The sequence below is a fragment of the Canis lupus genome, chromosome 5, assembly GCF_011100685.1.
Source record: "Canis lupus familiaris isolate Mischka breed German Shepherd chromosome 5, alternate assembly UU_Cfam_GSD_1.0, whole genome shotgun sequence".
NCBI classification, from domain to species: domain Eukaryota; kingdom Metazoa; phylum Chordata; class Mammalia; order Carnivora; family Canidae; genus Canis; species Canis lupus.
This window is the reverse complement of record NC_049226.1, coordinates 81,275,799-81,301,860: the sequence shown is the minus strand read 5'-3', so window position 1 is coordinate 81,301,860 and position 26,062 is coordinate 81,275,799. Positions and strand designations below refer to the sequence as shown.

At 39.9% G+C, this 26,062-nt stretch overlaps 1 protein-coding gene across 4 annotated transcripts in view; it reads left to right on the top strand.

Moving 5' to 3' along the window:
* TANGO6 (transport and golgi organization 6 homolog) overlaps positions 1-26,062 on the top strand; it is a 200,886-nt gene that overhangs the window by 30,916 nt on the left and 143,908 nt on the right. For all 4 annotated transcript variants that reach the window (XM_038538490.1, XM_038538492.1, XM_038538493.1 and 1 more), the window contains 2 exons: positions 4,177-4,259; positions 24,350-24,462. In XM_038538490.1, the coding sequence (XP_038394418.1) occupies positions 4,177-4,259; positions 24,350-24,462 (196 nt within the window). The remainder of the gene's footprint in view (positions 1-4,176; positions 4,260-24,349; positions 24,463-26,062) is intronic.

Genomic DNA, 26,062 nt, shown 5'->3' with positions numbered 1-26,062 from the left:
TAGGTTATATTTATAACACCAACTGCATGTTTTGCATTGATAATCTATGGATAACAAAAAAGGACTATCTAATAGTCGGACTGGTTTTAGATAGATAGCCCATCATTGCCACTGGAAAAACAATCCAAAAAGATAGGCTTTCTCACTTCATTTTTCATATTGTATCACATTTTTAAGACTATGTGACAATAATGATGAATTATCATATTTTATCAATTCTAAGGTACACATGCTTTTCACATAAAAAACTTTAATTTTGGAAATATTTTTCACATTTTAACAACTCTGATATCAAGATGCATCTCACAATTATTGTTGTTTCCCAGGCAGCAATCATGGCATTGTCTGTGCCTGCAAATGAGCATTAAAACTTGTAGAATGGGGCTGCCGGGTGACTTAGCAGTTTAGCACTGCCTTCAGCCCAGGGCGTGATCCTGGAGACCTGAGATCGAGTCCCAGTTGGGCTCCCTGCATGGAGCCTGTTTCTCCCTCTGCCTGTGTCTCTGCCTCTCTCTCTTCTCTCTCTCTCTCTCTCTCTCTCTGTGTCTCTCATGAATAAATATATAAAAAATCTTAAAAAAAAAAAAACTTGTAGAATGGACATCAGCAACTTAGAAAAAAAAACCATGAAGACAATAGTAGAGTGGTGACATACACAAAGATAAACTCAAAATGGATGAAAGATCTAAATGTGAGACAAGATTCCATCAAAATCCTAGAGAAGAACACAGGCAACACCCTTTTTGAACTCGGCCATAGTAACTTCTTGCAAGATACATCCACAAAGGCAAAAGAAACAAAAGCAAAAATGAACTATTGGGACTTCATCAAGATAAGAAGCTTTTGCACAGCAAAGGAGACAGTCAACAAAACTCAAAGACAACCTACAGAATGGGAGAAGATATTTGCAAATGACATATCAGATAAAGGGCTAGTTTCCAAGATCTATAAAGAACTTATTAAACTCAACACCAAAGAAACAAACAATCCAATCATGAAATGGGCAAAAGACATGAACAGAAATCTCACAGAGGAAGACATAGACATGGCCAACATGCATATGAGAAAATGCTCTGCATCACTTGCCATCAGGGAAATACAAATCAAAACTACAATGAGATACCACCTCACACCAGTGAGAATGGGGCAAATTAACAAGGCAGGAAACAACAAATGTTGGAGAGGATGCGGAGAAAAGGGAACCCTCCTACACTGTTGGTGGGAATGTGAACTGGTGCAGCCACTCTGGAAAACTGTGTGGAGGTTCCTCAAACAGTTAAAAATATACCTGCCCTACGACCCAGCAATTGCACTGTTGGGGATTTACCCCAAAGATACAAATGCAATGAAACGCCGGGACACCTGCACCCCGATGTTTCTAGCAGCAATGGCCACTATAGCCAAACTGTGGAAGGAGCCTCGGTGTCCAACGAAAGATGAGTGGATAAAGAAGATGTGGTTTATGTATACAATGGAATATTACTCAGCCATTAGAAATGACAAATACCCACCATTTGCTTCAACGTGGATGGAACTGGAGGGTATTATGCTGAGTGAAGTAAGTCAGTCGGAGAAGGACAAACATTATATGTTCTCATTCATTTGGGGAATATAAATAATAGTGAAAGGGAAAATAAGGGAAGGGAGAAGAAATGTGTGGGAAATATCAGAAAGGGAGACAGAACGTAAAGACTGCTAACTCTGGGAAACGAACTAGGGGTGGTAGAAGGGGAGGAGGGCGGGGGGTGGGAGTGAATGGGTGACGGGCACTGGGTGTTATTCTGTATGTTAGTAAATTGAACACCAATAAAAAAAAAATAGTAGAGTGGTGAACTCTTTTTTTTTTGTTTGTTTGTTTTTTGTTTTTTGTTTTTTATTTATGATAGGCACGCAGTGAGAGAGAGAGAGAGAGGCAGAGACACAGGCAGAGGGAGAAGCAGGCTCCATGCACCGGGAGCCCGACGTGGGATTCGATCCCGGGTCTCCAGGATCGTGCCCTGGGCCAAAGGCAGGCGCCAAACCGCTGCACCACCCAGGGATCCCTAGAGTGGTGAACTCTTAAGAAATATCACATCACCTGCACTCTTGGTGGCACAGAGGATAATATATTGTGGCAAAATATGGATATCAGTAATAGTGCTGAAGTGTTTTAGAAGAGTTGGACTCCCTTGTGAAGTTTTAAGAAATCCTTGTTTTGGGATCCCTGAGTGGCGCAGCGGTTTGGCGCCTGCCTTTGGCCCAGGGCGTGATCCTGGAGACCCGGGATTGAATCCCACGTCGGGCTCCCGGTGCATGGAGCCTGCTTCTCCCTCTGCCTGTGTCTCTGCCTCTCTCTCTCTCTCTGTAACTATCATAAATAAATAAAAATTTAAAAAAAATAAAAAAAATAAAAAGATTAAAAAAAAAGAACTCTCTTAATACTTTTTTTTATTAAGTGTTTTATTTTTATTTTTTTTATTTATTTTTTATTTTTATTTATTTATTTATTTTTTGTTAAGTGTTTTAATCTTCATTCCAGTTTAGTTAGCATACAGTGTTATATTAGTTTGGGATGTCCAATATAGTGATTTAACAATTCTATGTTTTATTCAGTGCTCATCATAATAAATGTTCTTTAATCCCCATCACCTATTATCACCTATTCCACTTTTTCCCTGATCCACTTCCCCTCTTTTAATATTTTCTTAAAAACTCTATTAAGAATTTTTTTAAGGGGATCCCTGGGTGGCTCAGGGTTTAGCACCTGCCTTCGGCCCAGGGCGTGATCCTGGAGTCCCAGGATCGGGTCCCACATCAGGCTCCATGCAGGGAGCCTGCTTCCCCCTCTGCCTGTGTCTCTGCCTCTCTCTGTGTGTCTCTCATGAATAAATAAAATCGTTTTTAAAAAGGGCATTTAAAAAAAGATTTTATTTATTTATTTATTTAAAAGATTTTATTTATTTATTCATGAGGGACACAGAGCGAGAGAGGCAGAGACAGGCAGAAGGAGAAGCAGGCTCCCTGCAGGGAGCCTGACGTGGGACTCAATCCCAGGTCTCCAGGATCAGGCCCTGGGCTGAAGGTAGCACCAAACCACCAAGTCACCTGGGCTGCCCTAAGGTTTTATTTATTTATTTATTTATTTATTTATTTATTTATTTATTTATTTATTTATTTATAATTATTTTTTATTTGTTCTTATTTTTTTAAAAGATTTTACCTCTATTCATGATAGGCATAGAAAGAGAGAGATGGGGGCAGAGACACAGGCAGAGGGAGAAGCAGGCTCCATCCTGGGAGCCTGACATGGGACTTGATCCCAGGACTTCAGGATCATGTCCTGGGCCAAAGGCAGGCGCTAAACCACTGAGCCACCCAGGGATCCCCAAGATTTTATTTTTAAGTAATCTGTACACCCGATATGGGGCTCAAACTCAGAATCCTGAGATAAAGAGTCTGATGCTCCACAGATTGAGCCAGACTGGCACCCTATTTTAAAACTTTTTTTCTGGGGTACCTGAGTGCTCAGTGGTTGTGTCTGCCTTCAGTTCAGGTCCTGATGCTGGGGTCCTGGATCAGATCCCACATTGGGCTCCCTGCGCAGAGCCTGCTTCTTCGTCTGCCTGTGTCTCTGCCTCTCTCTCTGTGTCTCTCATGAATAAACTAATAAAATCTTAAAAAAACAACCACTTTTTTTTTTTTCAAAGATTTGACTTGTCTATTCCTAGGACCCTGGGATCTTGACTTGAGCCAAAGGCAGAGACGCTCAACCATTGAGCCGCTGAGGCGTCCCAGTTTTAAAAGGGAAATTTTTAAACACATCTGTAGAGAAAAGTTTAATAAATTATTTTCTACCAGTCACCTCAACATAACCATTGACTCTGTCGTTTTCACTTAATCCAATCCCCAATTTTTCAATCCTTCAATATACAAGTAAAATTTTAAGTCATAATGTATCATAGGTTACTTGTTTTTTCTTTTTTAGTGATACATAAAATAATAATGAGTGTTTATAATCATTAGCATCATAGATTTCATGAAATTTTATATTTGATGTTGTACATTAGTAACCATGTCAAGTCTGTAATTTTAGCTGTTACTTAGAGAACTCTCTTTCTAGTAAAATTTTCTTTCTTGAGTCCTGAGTTCTATTCAATGAGGTACTAAGTATGGGTTATTTTGTTTTTTGTTCTCTAGAGATTCCAGAGAGTGACATGGTGCCAGGGATCATTTTGGTGACAGAAGAAGAACTTAATAGATGTATTGAGGATGTATATAAGGTTGGTAATTTGAGTCACTAATGTTTTTAGCTAATATTTATACTTAGTCTTTTAAAATAGTTTTGCCTTTTTAATTAGTACTTCAAGAACTAGAATGACTAATCTTGAATTCCAAATGATTAATATTTTTTTCACTTTGAAACTGGAAACTATAAGCTCTTAGTATAAAAAAACTGTTACATTTTGAAACTGTCAATTTCATCATTTACTCTGAATGTTAAACAGCTTAGATTCTCTAACTGGCACATACTACTGATGAAAGCATGTCTTTTGAAGATACATTTGAAATGCAATAGGTTTTCAAAACTGTATGATAGTATTGAATCTACTTTATTTTTTTATTTATTTATTTTTTTAAATTTTTATTTATTTATGATAGTCACAGAGAGAGAGAGAGAGAGAGGGAGAGGCAGAGACACAGGCAGAGGGAGAAGCAGGCTCCATGCACCGGGAGCCCGATGTGGGATTCGATCCCGGGTCTCCAGGATCGCGCCCTGGGCCAAAGGCAGGCGCCAAACCGCTGCGCCACCCAGGGATCCCTTGAATCTACTTTATATCTTTTTGATAGTAATCATGCCATCATTAAAAGTCTGAATAAATGAATCTTGCAAATGACTACCTAAATATGTTACTGAAAATGAAAAAAAAAGTATGTTCTCTATGATTATAGTCTTATAACTATATATGAAACATATATTTTTAGACAAAAAATGAAATCCATTGTGTTAGGGCCAGATGAAAATATTCTTCTTTTTTTTAATTTTTTTTTTAATTTCAGATTTTTATTGTCTTATAAAATTACATGTATAAGTGAATATATTCTCACTACGACAGTTTCTTTTTTTTTTTTCTTAAGATTTTTATTTATTTATTTATTCATGAGAGACACACACAGAGAGGCAGAGACACAGGCAGTGAGAGAAGCAGGCTCCATGCAGGGAGCCCCACTTGGGACTCAATCCTGGGTCTCCAGGGTCACACCCTGGGCTGAAGGCAGGCGCTAAACCACTGAGCCACCCAGGAATCCTGAAAATATTCTTTAAAGTTTAGTTCAATAAATTTATAATAGTATTTTACTATTAAAAATATCCACACTAGTAAACAGCTTTTAAAATTACATTCCATGTAAGGGATCCCTGGGTGGCGCAGCGGTTTAGCGCCTGCCTTTGGCCCAGGGCACGATCCTGGAGACCCGGGATCGAATCCCACGTCGGGCTCCCGGTGCATGGAGCCTGCTTCTCCCTCTGCCTGTGTCTCTGCCTCTCTCTCTCTCTCTCTCTGTGTGTGACTATCATAAATAGATTAAAAATAAAATAAAATAAAATAAAATTACATTCCATGTAAAAAGGTACATGTGCTTTGGAAAATAGTTTGGCAGTTCCTTAAAAAGTTAAACATGGAATTATTACTATGACATAGTAATTCCACTCTTAGGTATATACCCAAGAGAAATGGAAACATATTCAGACACAAACCTGTGGATAGATGTTCATCACAGCATTATTCATAATAGCCAAAATGTGGGTACAGCCCAAATGTCCATCAACTGATAAATGGATAAGTAAATGTGATACATCCATATAATGGAATATTTTTTAGTCATAAAAAGGAATGAAGTATGGACACATGCCGGAACACAGGACAAACATTTAAAAATAACAATTTTTAAATTAAAAAAAAAGCCAGAAACAAAAAACCACACATTTTTTTTTTTTTAAAAACCACACATTGTATGATTCCATTTACATGGAATATTCAGAATAGGCAAATTCATAGACAAAAAGTAGATTATAGGTTGCTAGGGCCTGGAAATAGGGAATTAGAAAGGCTGTTGGGGGTCCCTGGGTGGCTTAGCAGTTTAGCACCTGCCTTCGGCCCAGGGCGCGATCCTGGAGTCCTGGGATTGAGTCCCGCGTCGGGCTCCCTGCATGGAGCCTGCTTCTCCCTCTGCCTGTGTCTCTGCCTCTCTCTCTCTCTCTCTCTCTCTCTCTCTGTGTCTCTCATGAATAAATAAATAAAATCTTAAAAAAAAAAGAAAGGCTGTTAATAGGGATGGAGTTTCTTTTTAAAGATTTATTTATTTATTTATGATAGACATAGAGAGAGAGAGAGAGAGAGGCAGAGACACAGGAGGAGAGAGAAGCAGGCTCCATGCTGGGAGCCCGATGCGGGACTCAATCCCAGGACTCCAGGATCGCGCCCTGGGCCGAAGGCAGGCGCTAAACCACTGAGCCACCCAGGGATCCTCCGGGATGGAGTTTCTTTTTGAGATAAGGAGAATTTTCTGGAATTACAACTAGTGAGTTGAACATCTTTTTGTGTTCTTGGCTCATTCGTATTTTCCCTTCTGTACATTGCCTATTCATATATTTTGCCCATTTGAAAAATTGGGTTATTTGCCTCTTCAAAATTTTTTTAGAATAAATCTTTTTTTATAAAACTGCTTTATTGAGATTATACTTTAAAGACCATAAAATAATACTTTAAATGTACAAGTTAATGATTTTTGGTAAGTTTACAGAGTTGTGAAACTATTGCTACAATACAATTTTAGAACATTTCCATTACTCCAAAAAGATCTCTATGCCAAACAGTCCTTCTTGTTCCTACCCTCAGCCCCAGGCAACCCTTAATCTGCTTTCTACCTCTATATAGATTTGCCTTTTGTGGCTGTTTCATGGGAGGGAACCATGCAACATGTGATCTTTTGTGGCTGGCTTTTCTCTCTTAGCATAATGGTATGTGTTTAAGTAATCTCTATGCCCAACATGGAGCTTGAACTCATGACCTTGAGATCAAGAGTCCGATGCTCTACCAACTGAGCCAGCCAGGTGCCCTTCTCTTAGCATAATGTTTTTCAGGTTTACCCAGGTTGTTGCATATATCAATATTTTGTCTCTTTTAATTGCTAAGTAATATTCATTATATGTATATATCACATTTTGTTTATTCATCAGTTGATGGACATTTGGCTGTAGAGGAAATCTTTCTTTTTAAAAACAGCTTTAAATGTCCATCAACTGATGAATGGATAAAGAAGACATTGTAAGTATACACAATGATATTACTCAACCATCAAAAAGAGTGAAATCTTGGGGCAGCCTGGGTGGTTCAGCGGTTTGGAGACCCAGGATCGAGTCCCATGTCAGGCTCTCTGCATGGAACCTGCCTCTCCCTCTGTCTGTGTCTCTGCCTCTCTCTCTCTCTTTCTCTCTCTCTCTGTGTGTCTCTCATGAATGAATGAATGAATAAATAAATAAATAAATAAATAAATAAATAAATCTTTAAAAAAAAAGAGAAATCTTGCCATTTGCAATAATGTGGTTACAGCTAGAGTGTATTATGCTAAATGAAATAAGTAGTCAGAAAAGACAAATATCCTATGATCTCACTCATAGGTGGAAATTAAGAAAGAAGTGGCGCAGCGGTTTAGCGCCTGCCTTTGGCCCGGGGCGTGATCCTGGAGACCCGGGATCGAATCCCACGTCGGGCTCCCGGTGCATGGAGCCTGCTTCTCCCTCTGCCTATGTCTCTGCTTCTCTCTCTCTCTCTGTGTGACTATCATAAATAAAAAAAAAAAAAAAAAAAAAAAAAAAAATTAAAAAAAAAAAAAAAAAAAAAAAAGAAAACAGATGAACATATGGGAAAGGAGAAAAGGAAAAAAGAGGGAAACAAACCATTAGAGACTCTTAACAATAGAGAACAAACTGAGGGTTGATGGAGGGAGGTGGGGGATGGGCTAGATGGGTGATGGGTATTAAAGATGGCACTTGTTACGGTAAGTACTGGGTATTGAGTTGAAGTGATGAAACTGAATTCTGTTCCAGAAACCAATATTGTACTGTATATTAACTAAAATTTAAATTAAAAAACCCCAGCTTCATGAGATACAATTCACATACTGTACAGTTTACCTATTTAAATGTGCAAATTGGTGCACCTGGGTGGTTCAGTCAGTTAAGTGTCCAACTCTTGATTTCAGCTCAGGTCACGATCTCAGGGTTGTGAGACTGAGCCGTGTACTGGGCTCTGCACACAGTGGGGAACCTGTTTGAGATTCTCTCTCATCCTGCTGCCTACTCTGTAATCTCTCTGTCTCTCAAATAAATAAATCTTAAAAAAAAAAAAAAGTGTGCAGATCAATGGCATTTTATTACATTCACAGGTTTGTGCAGCCATCATCACAATTGATTTTAGGATACTTTATTACCCAAAAAGAAACCTCACACATACTATCAAAGCCCTCCACCACTCTTCCCTCCACTCTTCTTACCACCCTACCCCTCTACCCAGATTAGAGCCACTAATCTGCTTTCTCTTTCTATAGATTTGCCTATTCTGGATGTTGCATAAAAATGGAATTATAAAATATGTGTTTTTTTTGTGATTGTGACTCTTTTACCTAGCATGATGTTTTTCAGGTTCATATTGTATCAAGCAGGGCTTCATTCTTTTCTTTTCTTTTTTTTTTTTTTAAGATTTTATTTATTTATTCACAAGAGACACACAGAGAGAGGCAGAGAAATAGAGGGAGAAGCAGGCTCCTCACAGGGAGCCTGATGTGGAATTCTATCCCAGGACCAGGATCATGCCTTGAGCCAAAGGCAGATGCTCAACCAATGAGCCACCCAGGGGTCCCATTTAAAAAAAAGTTTTTTTTAGGGCAGCCCGGGTGGCTCAGAGGTTTAACGCTGCCTTCAGCCCAGGGCCTGATCCTGGAGACCCAAGATTGAGTCCCACGTCGGGCTCCCTGCATGGAGCCTGCTTCTCCCTCTGCCTGTGTCTCTGCCTCTCTCTCTCTCTCTCTTTCTTCTCTGTGTATTCTCATGAATAAGTAAATAAAATCTTTAAAAAATAAATTTTTTTTAAAGATTTTATTTATTTATTTGAGAGAGAGAGCATGCACAAGCAGCAGCAGGGGGAGGGGCAGAGGGAGAGAGAGAAGCAGGCTCCCAGGTGAGCAAGGAACCCCATGTGGGGCTTGATCTCAGGGTCCTGGGGTCTTGACCTGAGCGGAAGGCAGACGCTTAACTAAGCCACCCAAGCACCCCATATTTTTTTTTTATTTTTAAGTAATCTCTATACTCAATATGGCTTGAACTCACAACCCTGAGATCAAGAGTTGTATGCTCTACTGACTAAGCCAGCCAGGTACCCCAACATTTTATTACTTTTTATTGCTGAATACTATCCTTTTGTAGATATAGACTGTATTTTGTAATTCATCCTTTCATGGATATTTGGGTTGCTTTTACATTTTGGCTGTTAGGATCAGTGCCGCTATAGACATTCGTGTACAAGTCTTTGTGTATATATATGTCTTCATTTATGTTGGGTGTACTGCTAGGTCTTACATTAACTCTGTTTAACCATTTGAAGAACTGCCAAAGTGACTGTACCATTTTACATTCCCTCTAGCAGTGTATGAGAATGTAGAGTAAATCTTAAGTTATATTCTTTCAGGGCAGCCCAGGTGGCTCAGTGGTTTAGCACCACCTTTGGCCCAGGGCGTGATCCTGGAGACCTGGGATTGAGTCCTGTGTAGGGCTCCCTGCGTGGAGCCTGCTTCTCCCTCTGCCTGTGTCTCTGCCTCTCTCTCTCTCTCTCTATGTGCCTCTCATGAATAAATAAATAAAATCTTTAAAAAAAAAGTTATATTCTTTCAGGTAAGAAGGCAAATACTTTTGTTTTAAACTTTATGTATGATATTAATAATTTGTAGATATAAAACGCATGCTGAAAAATTCAGAACTCATCCTCTACAACACTCAGCTTTTTGCTAAAGTAAGATGTTTACTACACTTTCATTTAATTTGCTATTTAAAAAAAAAGATATTGGGGTACCTCAGTGGCTCAGTCTGCTGAGCATCTGCCTTCTGCTCAGGTCATAATCTCAGGGTCCTGGGATCGAGCCCCATGTTGGGCTCCCTGCTTGGTGTGGAGTGTGCTTCTCCTTCTGCCTGCCGCTCCCCTTGCTTGTGCTTTCCCTGCCTTCTCTCTGTCAAATAAATAAATAAAATCTTAAAAAAGAGAGAGAGAGAGAGGCACAATACCTCTCTACTCTACCTTTAGAGGGTAGACCTGGCATACAAATATAGAATTAAGGGGATCCCTGGATGGGTCAGCGGTTTGGTGCCTGCCTTTGGCCCAGGGCGTGATCCTGGAGACGGGGGATCGAGTCCCGCATCGGGCTCCCTGCGTGGAGCCTGCTTATCCCTCTGCCTGTGTCTCTGCCTCTCTCTCTCTCTCTCTCTCTCTCTCTGTGTGTGTGTGTCTCCCATGAATGAATAAATAAATAATATTTAAAAAATATAGAATTAAGTTGCTTATAGATAAAATATGATATGGTGACTTAGTGAATATAATGCTATTTTTGGTTTTTTTTTTTTTTTAATTTTTTTTTTTTTTAATTTTTATTTATTTATGATAGTCACAGAGAGAGAGAGAGAGAGGCAGAGACATAGGCAGAGGGAGAAGCAGGCTCCATGCACCGGGAGCCTGATGTGGGATTCGATCCCGGGTCTCCAGGATCGCGCCCTGGGCCAAAGGCAGGCGCCAAACCGCTGCGCCACCCAGGGATCCCTTTTTGGTTTTTTTTAATGCCTTATTTAGAGACTTATGAAAAAAAGTTTTTATATTCTGTTCTCTAATATTCATAGGCAAGGTCGTTTTAGATTATAGGAAGAAGAAACTATATAAAGCAGTCTAGAAAGCAAATGTTCTGATTTAGAGAACAGGGCCCAGCTAACTTTCAGAAAGGTTATCTTCAGTCACATACCATCTAAGGAATATCGTGATGAAAAAATTGTTAAATGGTTGGGTGTGGAATAGCAGAAAAACTTGAAAGTGGCGTCAAGGATAGAACTAAATGTGACTAAACTTTGATAAAAAATCCTCATAGTATTTCTGGGAAGTAAAAAAAAAATTGCTTTTCGAGGAAAAAGAAAGCAAAACAACTTCTTTCTGGCAAGTGAATTAGCCTCCAAAAAATGGAGAGATCCAGAAATAGTGAATCCTATTGTTCCTATTCCTGTCCCCCAAAGCAGGGAAGAGGGGGGGGCCTAATTTGGTGAACAGTTTGGTGAATTTAAAACCTCCTGGAAAGGCAAGCAAAATGTTAGTTTGCTATAAACACTTGATGATGAACAAAAGATTGGGACTGTTATGAAAGCAGGAAGGGGTGTAGAAGGGTAATTATTTTCCCTACAAGGTTTTGGCAGCTCAGCTGCAGTGGGAAAACAGAGGAAATGTGTATGTTGGAGGAAAATGCTAAACACTGTGTAAAGTTTAACAACAAAGGATGTGTTGTCTTTATTAACTTTCTGCTAATACTCAATTACAGAGCACAGCTCCAAGGCAGGAAATAAGGAAAACATCTGGGACAGTTGAATCGATCCGACAAGTCACTGGGTAGCAAGAGGATACAAGAGGGTGTTTAATTTTAGAGCAGCATTTGGGAACATTTCCAGCTCTGGTTTTCTTTCTCTCTTCTCTTCTTTTCTTTTTAACAGATTTATTGGTATATAATTCACGTACCACACAATTCACACATTTAAAGCATTCAGCTCAGTGCTTTTAGTATATTCACAGTGTTGTGCAACTATCACCACAGATCTGATCTGAGAATATTATTGTCCGCCTGACCCAGAGTAGCTTTAGGTAACCACTGAAATATATTTTCCATCTCTATAGATTTTCCCATTCTGGATATTTCATATAAATGCACTCATGTAACACATGGTCTTCTTTAGTTGCCTTTTCACCAGCAGAATATATATTTTTAAAGATTTTATTTATTTATTCATCAGAGACACAAATTGAGAGAGAGGCAGAGACATAGGCAGAGGGAGAAGCAGGCTCCATGCAGGGAGCCCAATGTGGAACTTGATCCTGGGACCCCAGCATCATGACCTGAGCCGAAGTCAGACACTCAACCACTGAGCCACCAGGAGTCCCCCCAGCAGAATATTTTTAAGATTCATCCATGCTGTTGCATGAAGCAGTACTTAATTCCTTTTAATTCCAAGTGTATTCTATTATATGGATATACCACATTTTGTCAGTTGGTGGAAATGTGTGTTGTTTCCACATTTTGGCTTTTGTGAACAATGCTGCTAATAGATATTCAAGTACAAGTTTTTGTGTGGACATATGTTTTCACTTCTCTTGGTCTATATAGCTGGGAGTGAAATTGCTGGATCATATGATAGTGCTATGTTCAACTTTTTGAGGCACTGTCAGACTGTTTTCCAAAGTGGCAGCACCACTTTGCGTTCCCACCAGCAGACTATGAGAATTCCAGTTTATCCTCTCTGGCCAACACTACCACTGCCATGACCTCTTTTCTTTCTCCTCCTCCTCCTCTTGCTCTCCTTCTCTTCCGTTATTATAGCCTTACTGGTGAGAATGAAGTAGTATCTTATTGTGATTTTTGACTCACATTTCCCTAATGGCTAATGATCTTGAACAGCCCCTTGTGTGCTTACTGGCTATTTGCATGTCTTCCTTGGTGAAATTTCTATTAAGATCCTTTGTTTCAGCTCAGGTCATGATCCCAGGGTTCTGGGATTGAGTCCGATGTCGGGTCCCAGCTCAGTGAAGAGTCTGCTTCTCCCTCTCCCTCTGTTCCCCCACCCCTCATGCTGGTCTCTGTCTCTCTCACTCTCTCTCAATTAAATAAATAAAATCTTAATTTTTTTTTTTTTTTAAAGAAGGGGCACTTGAGTAGCTCAGTCAGTTTAGCGTCTGTCTTTGGCTCGGGTCATGATCCCAAGGCCCTGGGATGGAGCCCTGCATCAGACTCCCAGCTCAGCGTGAGTCTGGTTCTCCCTTTGCCCCTCCTTCTGCTCATGTTTTTGTTTTGTTTTATTTTTATTTTTATTTTTTTATTATTTTTTTTAAAGATTTTTAAAATTTTTTATTAATGATAGTCACAAAGAGAGAGAGGCAGAGACACAGGCAGAGGGAGAAGCAGGCTCCATGCACCGGGAGCCCGACGTGGGATTCGATCCCGGGTCTCCAGGATCGCGCCCTGGGCCAAAGGCAGGCGCCAAACCGCTGTGCCACCCAGGGATCCCTGTTTTGTTTTATTTTTTTTTTTTATTTTATTTATTTTTATTTTTTTTTAATTTTTATTTATTTATGATAGTCACAGAGAGAGAAAGAGAGAGAGGCAGAGACATAGGCAGAGGGAGAAGCAGGCTCCATGCACCGGAAGCCCGATGTGGGATTTGATCCCGGGTCTCCAGGATCACGCCCTGGGCCAAAGGCAGGCGCCAAACCGCTGCACCACCCAGGGATCCCTGTTTTATTTTTAAAAGGATCCTTTGCCCATTTTTAAGTTGGGTTATCTTTTTTTTCTTTCTTTTACCATGGGTGGGTTGAGGGGATGAGATTCACCCTCACCAGCAGCTCTCCTCAAAGAAATCTTCATCAATCTCCTCTTGGTCTCCACACGTTTGATCCTTCTCTACCTTTTTTCTGAATGGGAAGTTTTTTTTAGTCCTACTCTCATCTTAGTCTGGTATCTTATGTTGGGGTTTTAAGTCTATTTTATCTTGGTGCCTCATTTGACATTTCCAATTGAATATCCTGGGTTACCTGTATCACAATAGCGTCTATCTGGCTGCCATCTCACCTAACTGCAGAGCCTCTTATTCCTCAAAGCCAATTTCCTTTTTACTGAATACACAATCCAGATCAGACTATTTTTCTGGTTAAGACTGTAGTGGAATTAGAAGTAACAAATTAGAAATTAGGAGTAGGCAGCTGGCTCAGTCAGGAGAGCATGCAATCCTTAATTTTGGAGGTTTTTTTTTTTTAAGATTTTATTTATTTATTCATGAGAGACACACACACACACACACAGAGAGAGGCAGAGACACAGGCAGAGGGAGAAGCAGGCCCCCTGCAAGGAGCCCAATACGGGACTCATCCTGGATTCCGAGATCGTGCCCTGAGCTGAATCAACTGCTGAGCCACCCAGGTGTCCCAATCTTGGAGTTTTGAGTTCGAGCCCCATGTTGGGTTATAGAGATTACTTAAAAATAAAATCTTGGGGCTCCTGGATGGCTTAGTTGGTTAAGCATCTGTCTTTGGCTCAGGTCATGATCCGGAGGTCCTGGGATTGAGCCCTGAATTGGGCTCCCTGCTCAGTGGGAAGTCTGCTTCTCCCTCTCCTTCTGCTGCTCCCCCCCCACCACCCATATTCACTCTCTCTCTCTCAAATAAATAAAAAATCTTTAAAAATTTAATAATACATGAATAAATTAATAAAGTCTTAAAAAATAAGTTAGTTAAACTGACTAAGGCATACTACGGGAGAATGCCAGCAGAGAAGAGCAAGAAAGGAGACAGAAGTACCCCCCAAAAGGGCAGAATAATTTGAAAAGCAAAGTATGTGGCGACTGGTATGTTCAGTATACTTATTTAAGAAGGCAAGGATTGCATATAATCCATTTTTTAAAATTGCTTCTGAAAGAGGTAAAATAAAAATACATTTTGGTATTTAAGGAAATAAACCCTCGGCTTACTGAATGAAAATGTGGCAGGAGAAATTATAAGAGAAGGCCTTTTGATGCTTGCATCCTTCACATACAGCACAGAATGGAGCATTGTGTCTCTAGTGGGCTAGGTAGAAAGTTCTCAACAATACAGGTATACACATATATGCTCATTGAATTGAACTGAAAATTTGGCATAGCCACTTGTACTTTAGTGCAAATAATTTTAGTCATTTCTATGTGTGTGCCTTATGTCTGGTAAAGTTATCTAAGTTGAGAAGGGGATTTGCAGCTCAAATAACTTTTAGTCCAATGGCTTCCTATTCTGTCTCCCTCTGATTCTGAATGTCTGGGGCCCTGTCCCTAGAATACTTTTTTTTTTTGGTACTCCTTGGTATGAGAGGGATAAATGGTTTTTCTTTGCCTAGAGAGGTAAAGAGAGACCTAGGCTGCATAGGGATTGGTTCTGGCTAGGGCAGGATGAAAGAATTATAATTCTTTACAATTTGGACATTTTCATGCTCTTAAGAGAACTGGCCAGAATCTGATACTAGGTAGGACTGGGAGAGTTGGGGGGATGCTTCCTTTTAGTATTTCTCACAATACTTGCTGAGACTCCCTAAAGGCAGAAGAAATTTTAGGGTAGGAGAGGCTGGAAGGTACCTAATTAGTTTATATTCTTCATTCTCATTTCCATTTTATCTCTCTGTTTCTAGATTCAGGGAATCCTGACTTTAATTATCCAAGTCTTTTTTTGGCCATTTAATCATAGCAAATTTCTTTTTTTTTTTTTTCATAGCAAATTTCTAATTAAAGTTACTCTCGCGGATCGGCCAATTGATTCCTCTTTCTAAATTTTTAATTGTTTTTATAGAGTAAATTGGAATAATGGAATCTTAGAGCTTGAAGGAAATTTAGAAATAATTTCTTTTTTTGTTTTTGAATAGACTGTTTTTTTCCGGGCAGTTTTATGTTCACATAACAATCAAGCAGAGAGTTTTTCCATATATTTCCTGCCACCACATGTGCACAACTTCTCCCACTGTTAACATTTCACATCAGAGTATGACATTTGTTACAGTTGGTGAGCCTCCACTGACACACCTGTTTCATCCAAAGTCCATGAGTTATATTAGGGTTCATTGTTGGTGTGGTACATTCTTTGGATTTGACAAACTAATCCCTCATTTTGCAGTAAAGGAAACAAAATCCAAAAGATTGTGAAGTAACTTGTCCCAAATCATACTAGTGAATGCCAGATCTGGTCTGGGAACCAATCCTTTTGTCTCTTCTCTTTGACTCTGTGTTAAGATAATATTTGCATATGGTACACATTTAAGAAGTACAAAAGGCTTTGCAGTAAAAAATTAGTCTTCTCCCACCTATAGCTCTTCCTCAAAGGCAGTTATTCTTTCTGGATGTTTCCAATTCTAATTGAACTGTGACCTTGAATAACATGTAAAGGACTAAAAGAAGTGTCTTTGGGGTCCCTATGTGGCTCAGTCTGTTAAGTGTCAGACTCTTGGATTCAGCTCAGGTCATGACTCAGAGTTGTGAGATCGAACCCCACATCAGGCTCTGCACATAGTGGGGAGTCTGCTTGAGATTCTTTCTCTATCTCCCTCTTCTTCTCTTCCCTCCCCAAAATAAATAAATCTTTTTTTTTTAAAAAGGTATCCTTCAAAGCTGTGAGAGATTCACGTGTTAGATGGTACATTCAGATTCTGTGGTATAGTGTAGTGAAAAGCACCTGGCCTTTTTTTTTTTTTTTTTTTTAAATGGGGACATGACCCTTTTTTTTTTTTAATTTTTTTTATTTATTTATGATAGTCACAGAGAGAGAAAGAGAGGCAGAGACACAGGCAGAGGGAGAAGCAGGCTCCATGCACCAGGAGCCCGATGTGGGATTTGATCCCGGGTCTCCAGGATCACGCCCTGAGCCAAAGGCAGGCGCCAAACCGCTGCGCCACCCAGGGATCCCGCACCTGGCCTTTTGAATCAAATAGACCTAGGTTGGAATCGGGCTCAAGGGTTGACTATCCATGTTACTTTTTTTTTTTTTTTTTAAGATTTTATTTATTTATTCATGAGAGACATAGGCAGAGACACGGGGAGAGAGAGAAGCAGGCTCCCTGTGGGGAGCCCGATGTGGGACTCGATCCCAGGACCCCGGGATCACACCCTGAGCTGAAGGCAGACGCTCAGCCACTAAGCCACCCAGGCGTCCCTATCCATCTTACTTTAGATAACAGTATTTATTTAACACTTGAGTTGCAGGGATGAAACAGAGTAACTTTCGATAGGTTCATTGTATACTTTAGCAAATAATTTGTGCTTAAAAAACTGTCAGTTCTCTTTTGGTTCAAGGAAACTTTTTAAAAAAGATTATTTTATATAACACACTCTGAAAGCATGCACAATGCAGAATAATGTATTAGGTAACTTGCCTTGTTCTCTTGCTTCTCACAAGTCTTAATTAAACTCAGTAATTGCATTAGAAGTTCTGGAACGTTACTATCAAAAGGATCAATGTGATATTTTAGAAGGCAGCATTTGACTAGTTTAATCTTTAACAGGGTGAAAAATCAAGTTACAGCCTGTACTGAATTTCACTGTTAGGACTCAGCTTGATTCATGTTTATATTTCCACACGTATATATCCTTGTAGAAGATAAGGCCATAAAGCAAGGAGACCGTTCCATTTACAATCACATCAGCAGGTATTTAGGAATAAGTGTAACATTTGCACAGGACTGTATATTTTAAGAAAAATATCTTAACATAAATTATCTTAACTGGTACCTATGCAAAAAGCTTAACACTTGCATTATGAATGAGGAAGCTGAATCCTAGGGAGGTTTAAATGTCTTACCCATGTTCACTCACATAATATGTGATTTTGGGCAATCATGTAGGTGTCAGAAACAAAATTCATACCCGTTTCCTGACTCCTGACTTGCTGGTGCTCTTTCAACTTTGCAGTGGTCCCTTAGGGATGTGCTTAACAATGTGATGGAAGTCTAGTAAATGAGAAGTGGAGTGTGTGAGGACTGCTTTTTGTTTTGCTCTGAATCAGAAACAGATGTTTATTCTTAATACTTCTGGCCATTTGACTCCTCTGGGTTTTTCCTTTCCTTTTTAATTTAAGTTTATAGTCAGTCCTTCCAGAGAAATTGAGTCCTTTAAATATCGAAGATAGGTTCTGAATAAGCCAATACACTAAAAGCAAACTTCCTATTGTTCAGTATGCTCTCCCTTCCATAGCTGAAGTTCTGTGATTCTTCAGCTCATTAACATTGATGGAATAGCTTCTAGCTATAGCTTTAAAAAAAAGAAAAGAAAAGAAAATACAGAGAACATTGTAATTCCTCTACAAAAATAGAGCTTTTGAGAACATAAAAAACATTCAATGTACTTTATTCATTCTTTCTTTGATTCAGTTAATCAGTCATATACACACACACAAATTTTGCCAAGTACATATAGAATGCCATATAGTCTGCTAGGTTTACAAACACAGAAATGATTAAGAGCCAGTTGCTGCCTTCAGGGAGCTCCCAGTCAAGCAACAAAGAGTTACCAGTAGTACGTGATCTGTTGTTAAGAGTACCCAGAAACATGTCTCTATTACTTGTTAAGAGTAGTCTTTAAGCTCAGATGAGGGGTTATAAGACTTAACCACAGACATTTCTTCTCATGGCTGGATCTGTGGTAGAAAGCCAAGATGCTTTCAGAAAGGAATGTGGAAATCCCCAAGCTGCCAGTGGGGTCGTTGGTACCCGTCTGTTTCCTCGAGTGATCTGTTCTGAGTCATTATGATTTTAATAAATCCATACTCCTTCTTATTTTGCTCCTCAGCCCTGTCCTATGTATTTATACCAGAAAAGCCACAGGTAGACATGGAAGTTCATCTTTTCTTCAAAGCACCATTTCACTTACTCTCAGAGAGGTTTTTTTACACCAAAGAATTGAAAGGGTACCTTGAAAGTCTGTGTCTCCCTTCCCTGCTTCAGTTTTCCTATCTCTTGGTGTTGTGTTGGGGGATCCCTAGTTCCAGCAGATACCTCAAGTAACCAGAAGGAATGTGATTCTTTCAACTGAACAGGATTTCATCTTTAAAGTGCTAACTTCAGAACTGATAGGGCAAGGGAAAGCATGTGGGGAGGGTTAGAAATTTTTACAACTTTGTCAAGTTTCAGTGTTTCAGAATTTTTTGGGTGGTGGAGAATTGGCTCATGTTTTTATTATTTTTATTTTTAAAAAATTATTTATTTATTTATTTATTTATTTATTTATTTATTTATGAGAGACACAGAGAGAGAGAGAGAGAGAGGCAGAGACACAGGCAGAGGGAGAAGCAGGCTCTATGCAGGGAGCCCGATGTGGGACTAGATCCTAGGTCTCCAGGATAAGGTCCTGGGCTGAAGGCAGTGCTAAACCGCTGAGCCACCCGGGCTGCCCAGCTCATGTTTTTATTTTTTTTTCTTTTTCTAAGTTTTATTTATTTATGATAGTCACAGAGAGAGAGAGAGAGGCAGGGACATAGGCAGAGGGAGAAGCAGGCTCCATGCACCAGGAGCCTGACGTGGGATTCGATCCCGGGTCTCCAGGATCACGCCCTGGGCCAAAGGCAGGTGCCAAACCGCTGCGCCACCCAGGGATCCCCCAGCTCATGTTTTTAAACTAACTTTACCTCTTAATGGCTAAGGTACCAGAAAGATACAGAAGGAAGAAAGCAAATTTGTACTCAAGTCAGAGGATAATAGATGAGATACCAAAGAGTCCTTAAAGCTTGATTAATCTGACCTTCCTATTCTCTAGATAAGGAAACGGAGACTCAGAGAAGTCAGTTGATTTGTGTTAAGTCCCACAACTGGTCAGTGGGAAATAACCCTATGTGAAACATACTCCACTGTCACACTGCTGAGAAAATGGAATTTCCACAGGTCAAAATAATATATAAAGTATGGGATTGTGGTTCTGAACTTGAACTCTCATCCCACTGTGCCTCTAGGTGAACAGAAAAGAACCCCAACTAGGAGACTACACATAAGCACAGTCCAAGGAACTCCCACAACACCCATGTCAGGGCACAGATGCAGGGTAGTAGGGTCCTCTTCACTGTGGGGCAGGAACAGTTTACTATTGTGCTTCCTCAGTTGGTACTGTCACCAACCTAATGTGGAGGGGACTGGAAGGAATTGGCCCCAACAATTTCTTCCATATATAGTATGACTTCATTAGAAGAGCTATTGTTTTTGTTTTTGTTTTTTCCTAGAGCATTTGGTCATTGTCAGTGCTGTTGGCAAGAGATCACAGTGTGACATTGGCTGAATCAATGCAGCCTCCTTTATCCCTTGATGAGTCACTGAACTGCAGGTATATGTCAATGATCTGGGGAGTCCATGTGAATTGGGAAGTAACCAGATGCCACTTTGGGAATGTACATAGAGGGTAATGTTGGATGTGAGGTGCAGACCAAATGTTAACCTGCATATGAGTTGAGTGCTTGGCAAAAGATTGGAAGGAGGGCACTGTCCTTGGAAAGGCCTGGCCATAGTATGACCCTGGAGATCTACTTACTGGAAGACTTAGGAGGAAGGGGAGGTGGTGCAGAAGCTGCTGTCCGTGGTGCCGCTCAGGAACTCTTTCCCTACTTTGCAGAGGTAGCAGGCCTAGAGGTACTAATAGCCCAACAAGCTGGGGCCTATTGATTCAGAGGGAAGATGGCTGGGATAAAGTTGATATGGGTTAGGGACTGAAGCAATGAAAAAATGCACATAGGAGGTAAGTATTAGGAGGCCATGGAGTACATGCTTTATTCTTTTTAAAATTGTGGTAAAATACACATGACATAAAATTTACTATTTTAACTATTTCAAGTATACCATTCACTGACATTAAGTCCATTTGCAGTGTCACACAGTTATTGTCACTGTTTAGTTCCAGAACTCGTTCATCACCCCAAGTGGAAATGCCATACCCATTAATGAACCAGTTTCCATTTTCCCTTCATCCCACCCCTGTACAACTACTCATCTGCTCTCCATCTTTATGGATTGTGCATGGATTTTATGTCAGGCAGATTTGAGTTCACCCTGGCTCTGCCATTTACTAACAGAGTACGTTGGTTCAACTCACTTGGCTTCTCTGTCCTGTTTTCCATATTTTTAGAATGGGAATAAAAATACTTAACCTGTAGGACTCTTGTGAGGATTGATTATTAAATGTTTAGCTGAATAACCTTGTTGATTCTTGAGTAGACATTGCTATAAACGTTAGTTGTTTGCTTCATAAAAATGGTAACAGTGTCGTTCCTTTAAGTTGTATATTTCTGTCACAACTGCTTATTCACCAAGCATTCAAGTAACACAACTTAATCATCTATCACAATAGGTGCTGAAATAGAGAAATAGGCTAGTTGAAGAAGGGAGAGATAACTGTATATTTATGGGCTGATTATATCTTAGAAGCTCTAGTGCTATTGGAATTTAGAGGAGAAGAGTCATTAATGTTGGTTAGATGCTTATTAAATATTTGAACTAGTGAATGAATGGATGAACAGTTGTACAGTCAATGGAAAAGGTAGAACTTTCAAATGGCCCATCCAAAACTTTTGAAAAATAAATATCCTTCCATCAAGGAGGTTTTGTTTTGTTTTTTTTTAAATCTTATTTATTTATTCATGAGAGACACAGAGAGGGAGAGAGAGAGAGAGAGGCAGAGACACAGGCAGAGGGAGAAGCAGGCTCCATGCAGGGAGCCCAACGTGGGACTTGATCCCAGGTCTCTAGGATCAGGCCCTGGGCTGAAGGCGGCGCTAAACCGCTGAGCCACCTGGGCTGCCCCATCAAGGAAGTTTAAAATGGAGATATCTTTGGGCTCAGGACAAAGAGAAATTTATTATTGTCTTGGAAAGGAGGTGACAACTTCTATGTGTCAAGCAGAGGCCATTCAAGTTCTTTGAGACATCACAGAGAAAACTCATTGATCAATTGTTCTTAATACAAAAGCAGTACTTGTTCCTTCAGAAAAGTATAACAAGAGAACTTAAAAATGGGAAGAATTTATCAGTAACAATATCCTGAGAAATGGGCTTGATTGAATTCATGTTAAAGTTTGAGGTGCTTTGGCCCAGTAAAGCCAGTAAATAATGGAGATTTAACTCCATTTGGTTTTGGTTTTTTGTACAAAAGATGCTGGTAAGGAAGGATGGCTCCACAGGGATTACTTCTGGGAACACAGACTACAGAGCCAAACAATGGGCCCTTACGTTAGTTATCTGGGGGAATCTCTCTCTCTCTCTCTCTCTCTCTTTTTTTTTTTTTACCACTTGTAATTGGTGATATCATAATTAGGCCTGCATATTGCTTGTGAGCACTGCCATACAAGTCACCTCATTTAGCTGGGCTTATGGAGATTAGATCATGCACAGGAAGCTGGCTCCTTGGTTATCAGGCTCCACAGAGGAGCTGGGAGGTTTAAGGAGTGTGAAAAATTAGGATTGATTTAAAGGGACAGGCTCTCTGGAAAAGCATGGAGAGTTTTCCAGCTTGTGCCTCTATGACCTTTAGTATTACATAAACAGCACTGATTTCTACTTAAGTTAAACACATTTTAATTAATAATTAAAACCTGATAGTATAGACACAGATAATGATGATGAAAGGAGAAAGATGAGGAAGTGACAGTTAATTTTTTTTTAAAGATTTTATTTATTTATTCGTGAGAGACGGAGAGAGAGAGAGAGAGAGGTGGAGACACAGGCAGAGGGAGAAGCAGGCTCCATGCAGGGAGTCTGATGTGGGATTCGATCCCGGGGCTCCAGGATCATGCCCTGGGCTGAAGGCAGGCACTAAACCACTGAGCCACCCAGGGATCCCCTGATTATTTTTTTTTAAGATTTTATTTATTTATTTTAGAGAGAGAGAGTGCATTGTTGCACATGCGAGCATGCAAGTGGGGGAAGGGAGAGAGAGAGAGAGAGATTGAGAGAGAGAGAGAGAGAAAATCAGAGAATCTCAAGCGGATTCCATACTAAGCGCAGAGCCCAACAGGGCTTGATAGCACAGAGCCCGACAGGGGTTGATCTCATGACGGTGAGATCATGACCTGGGCCAAAATCAAGAGTTGGTGGCTTAACCTACTGAGCCATCTAGGCGCCTCATGATTACATTCTTAATATGTGTTACAGGAACTATGCTAGCATTTTTATCTTCCAGGTACTATATTAGATTCTTCTTCTTCTTTCTTCTTTCTTCTTCTTTCTTCTTTCTTCTTTCTTCTTTCTTCTTTCTTCTTCTTCTCAGACTTTATTTATTCATGAGAGACAGAGAGAGAGAGAGGCAAAGACATAGGCAGAGGGAGAAGCAGGCTCCTTGCAGGGAGCTCGTTGTGGGACTTGATCCCAGTATCCCAGGATCATGCCCTGGGCCGAAGGCAGGCACTCAACTGCTGAGCCACCCAGGCGTCCCTATATTAGATTCTTTATAAACAGTTGGCTTATTAAAATTATGACGGTCTCCTATGGAAAAAAAGTTATAACAATCACCCATGGTCAAGTCTTAGCCCTCTTTTATTTATTTATAAATTTTTGTTTATTTGAGTAATCTCTACACCATTGTGGGGCTAGAATTCACAATCCCATGCTCTTCCAACTGAGCCAGCCAGGTGCCCCAGCCTCAGCTCTGTTTCAAAGGATGAGGAAAAGGAAACTTACAGAGGCCCTTATAAAGAATATTGAAAAAATAGCATTTTGCTCCTCTTAATTCTTTAAATTCCCTGCCTTGAATTATTATTATTATAATTGGTTTACTTGTTTTATTCTTCTTGGTAGATCACAGCAATTGAGAGAGAACAACTCTCATTTTTATACTCACTACAATGCCTAGGACAATGCCTAAATTCCAGTGGGTATTCACATAAAGCTCATTGAATCCATGTGTGTTATCCTTTTTAAAGGCCAACTAGAATGTGTAACGTAATTACTGTAATTACCGTTAACAAAAATTGGCATCCTTACACATTTAACCCTGTAAATCCATTGCAGAGCTAGATGCACGTTATAATTTCTTTTAACATTTTTTATGAACTGGAGAGAATAGGACATGCCCACATGGCAGTTATATCTTAAGAGTGACAAATCTAGAGCAAGCTTTGTTTTTGTTTTTCAAACCTAGTTTTAAGTTTTTCTATTTGGCATTAATTGTCTGTTAGTTCCTGAGAGCAGAGCCTTCAGTAATTAGAGAATTATTGTAGAGATGAGTGATGGCAGATTAGCCGGAGATACGAAGGTCATCGAAAGCAGGAAAGGAAGGGGTCAGGACATGGGTTAATTTACTCATTTTCCCCAGTATTTCTTCAGGCTGCACACACCAAAGGGTGCTGTTCCAGTTCAGGCTCCCTGTGTTTTGGCCTGTCTGACAATCTCAAATAGTTTTCTTAGCCTTAGAGCTAAAATTGTTCGGTTTAGGACTAAAGTGTTACTTAAGATAAGACTCTCTGTGCTGCTAATAGATATATGGTATTTGATTCCAATTTCTCTGGCTTTGCACCCATTGGTACCTCACATCATTTTCTTTTCCCTAGGTATACGTGGTCGGGAATGACCCTGTGACAGTTTTAGTGGATTCCCTGCTTCCAGTCCTGGGAGTGCTCTTTTCTCTCTACAGTTTTACCAAGCAAAGTGTGTCTCACATAAGGTAAACAGTCTAGAGAACCTTATTTATTTATAAATAGTGAAATCTATATTGAATGATGTTCTTATTCTTATAAAACTTAATGCCACTTTGTAATTTTTTTTCTTTCAAAATCAGTAAAACATTTGGGGATCCTCTTACTCTGCTCATCTGAGAAAGAAAGAAAGCTTTTCCTTTTAAAAAAGATTTTATTTATTTCCTGGAGAGGAAGAGCACAAGCCGGCGGAGCAGCAGAGGGAGAGAGAGAAGCAGGCCCCCTCCTCCAGCAGGGAGCCTGATAGGGGGATCGACAGGAGGACCCTGGGATCAGGACCTGAGCGGAAGGCAGATGCTTAACTGACAGCCACCCAGGCGCCCCGAAAGAGAGCTTCTCAGGTTGCAGGGGATTGAATGTAATTTTTAGAATGGCTTTCCTCAGCCTCAGTCCTAGACGTCAGAGACAAAATCCTTGTTTACGTGTGTAAACATGTCCCTGTTTGATCAGTGAGAAATACTGGAATTACATGTCTAGGGAGGAGGAAATGGAGAATGGATCATAACAACCTTGTGGGGAGTAAGAAGTCAAGTTGGGGAAATCTGGATCTGAATGTGGCACCCTGTAATTTAGACTTGGATTTGACGTGAGTGCTGCACAGTGTTGTTTGGAATGAAGGGATTTCTTAATCATCCTGAAAATAATCTTTTGTATTGGGATTTAGGTTGGCTTCATTTTGTATCAGCTCCATTTTCATAGATACTTATGTTATTTCTTCCTCCTTATATGAGTTTATATCCTTTTTAAAGTCCTAGAAAATTCTGATTTTTAGTGTTTAGAAATCCCCCACATGTGATCAGACATATAGTAATAGTACCCTCTTCATAGGGTTATTATAAAGACTGACTATAAAGTGTTGAGCACTCTCCCTGGATAATCACAAACTCAGTAAATGACAGCTATCCTCATCATTGTTAAGTGGTGAGGGAAAGCTCACATACTACCTTGGACTCTAACCTTTGGTCAACACATTATTGTAGCCCACAGCAACAGAGCAGAGAACACAGAGGAAGATGGAGACTATAACTACGTGAAAGAACTTCAAAGAAGTTCAAAGAACTGTCCATATAATGACTTTGAGTTTTGAAACCCAAATCCTCAGAGCACTATCATGTTCTCATCAGAGACTGAGAAGGAAGAAGCAAACGTTTATTCCACCCTGATCCTAGTTGACTGGTACAGATAAAAGGGGCTGAGGAATCACCCAGAATTTGTGGGTATGCTCTTTCTTGGTCACCAGCTCTTGTTCCCATTGATAGATGGTTTTATCAGTGTAAACTTTCTTTTATGGTATCTAATCCAAAGGCAATGGTACACTTGGAAATATTTAAAAAAACAAAAATAAAAATCATGGATCTTATCAGAGTTGCTTCTAGAGCCAAAGATTAGTCAGTCACTCACTGAATTTCAGGATATTAGATATATTCTGAGATTCACAGGAAGCATAGTTTCCAGTCCTGCACTTCAGTAGTACTAGGTGGTTGTGCCAGCATTTAGAATGCAGTGGAACCTGACAGTCTTCCTGTCTTTTTTTATGTTAGCTTGTTAGATGTGTAGAGTAAGATGACA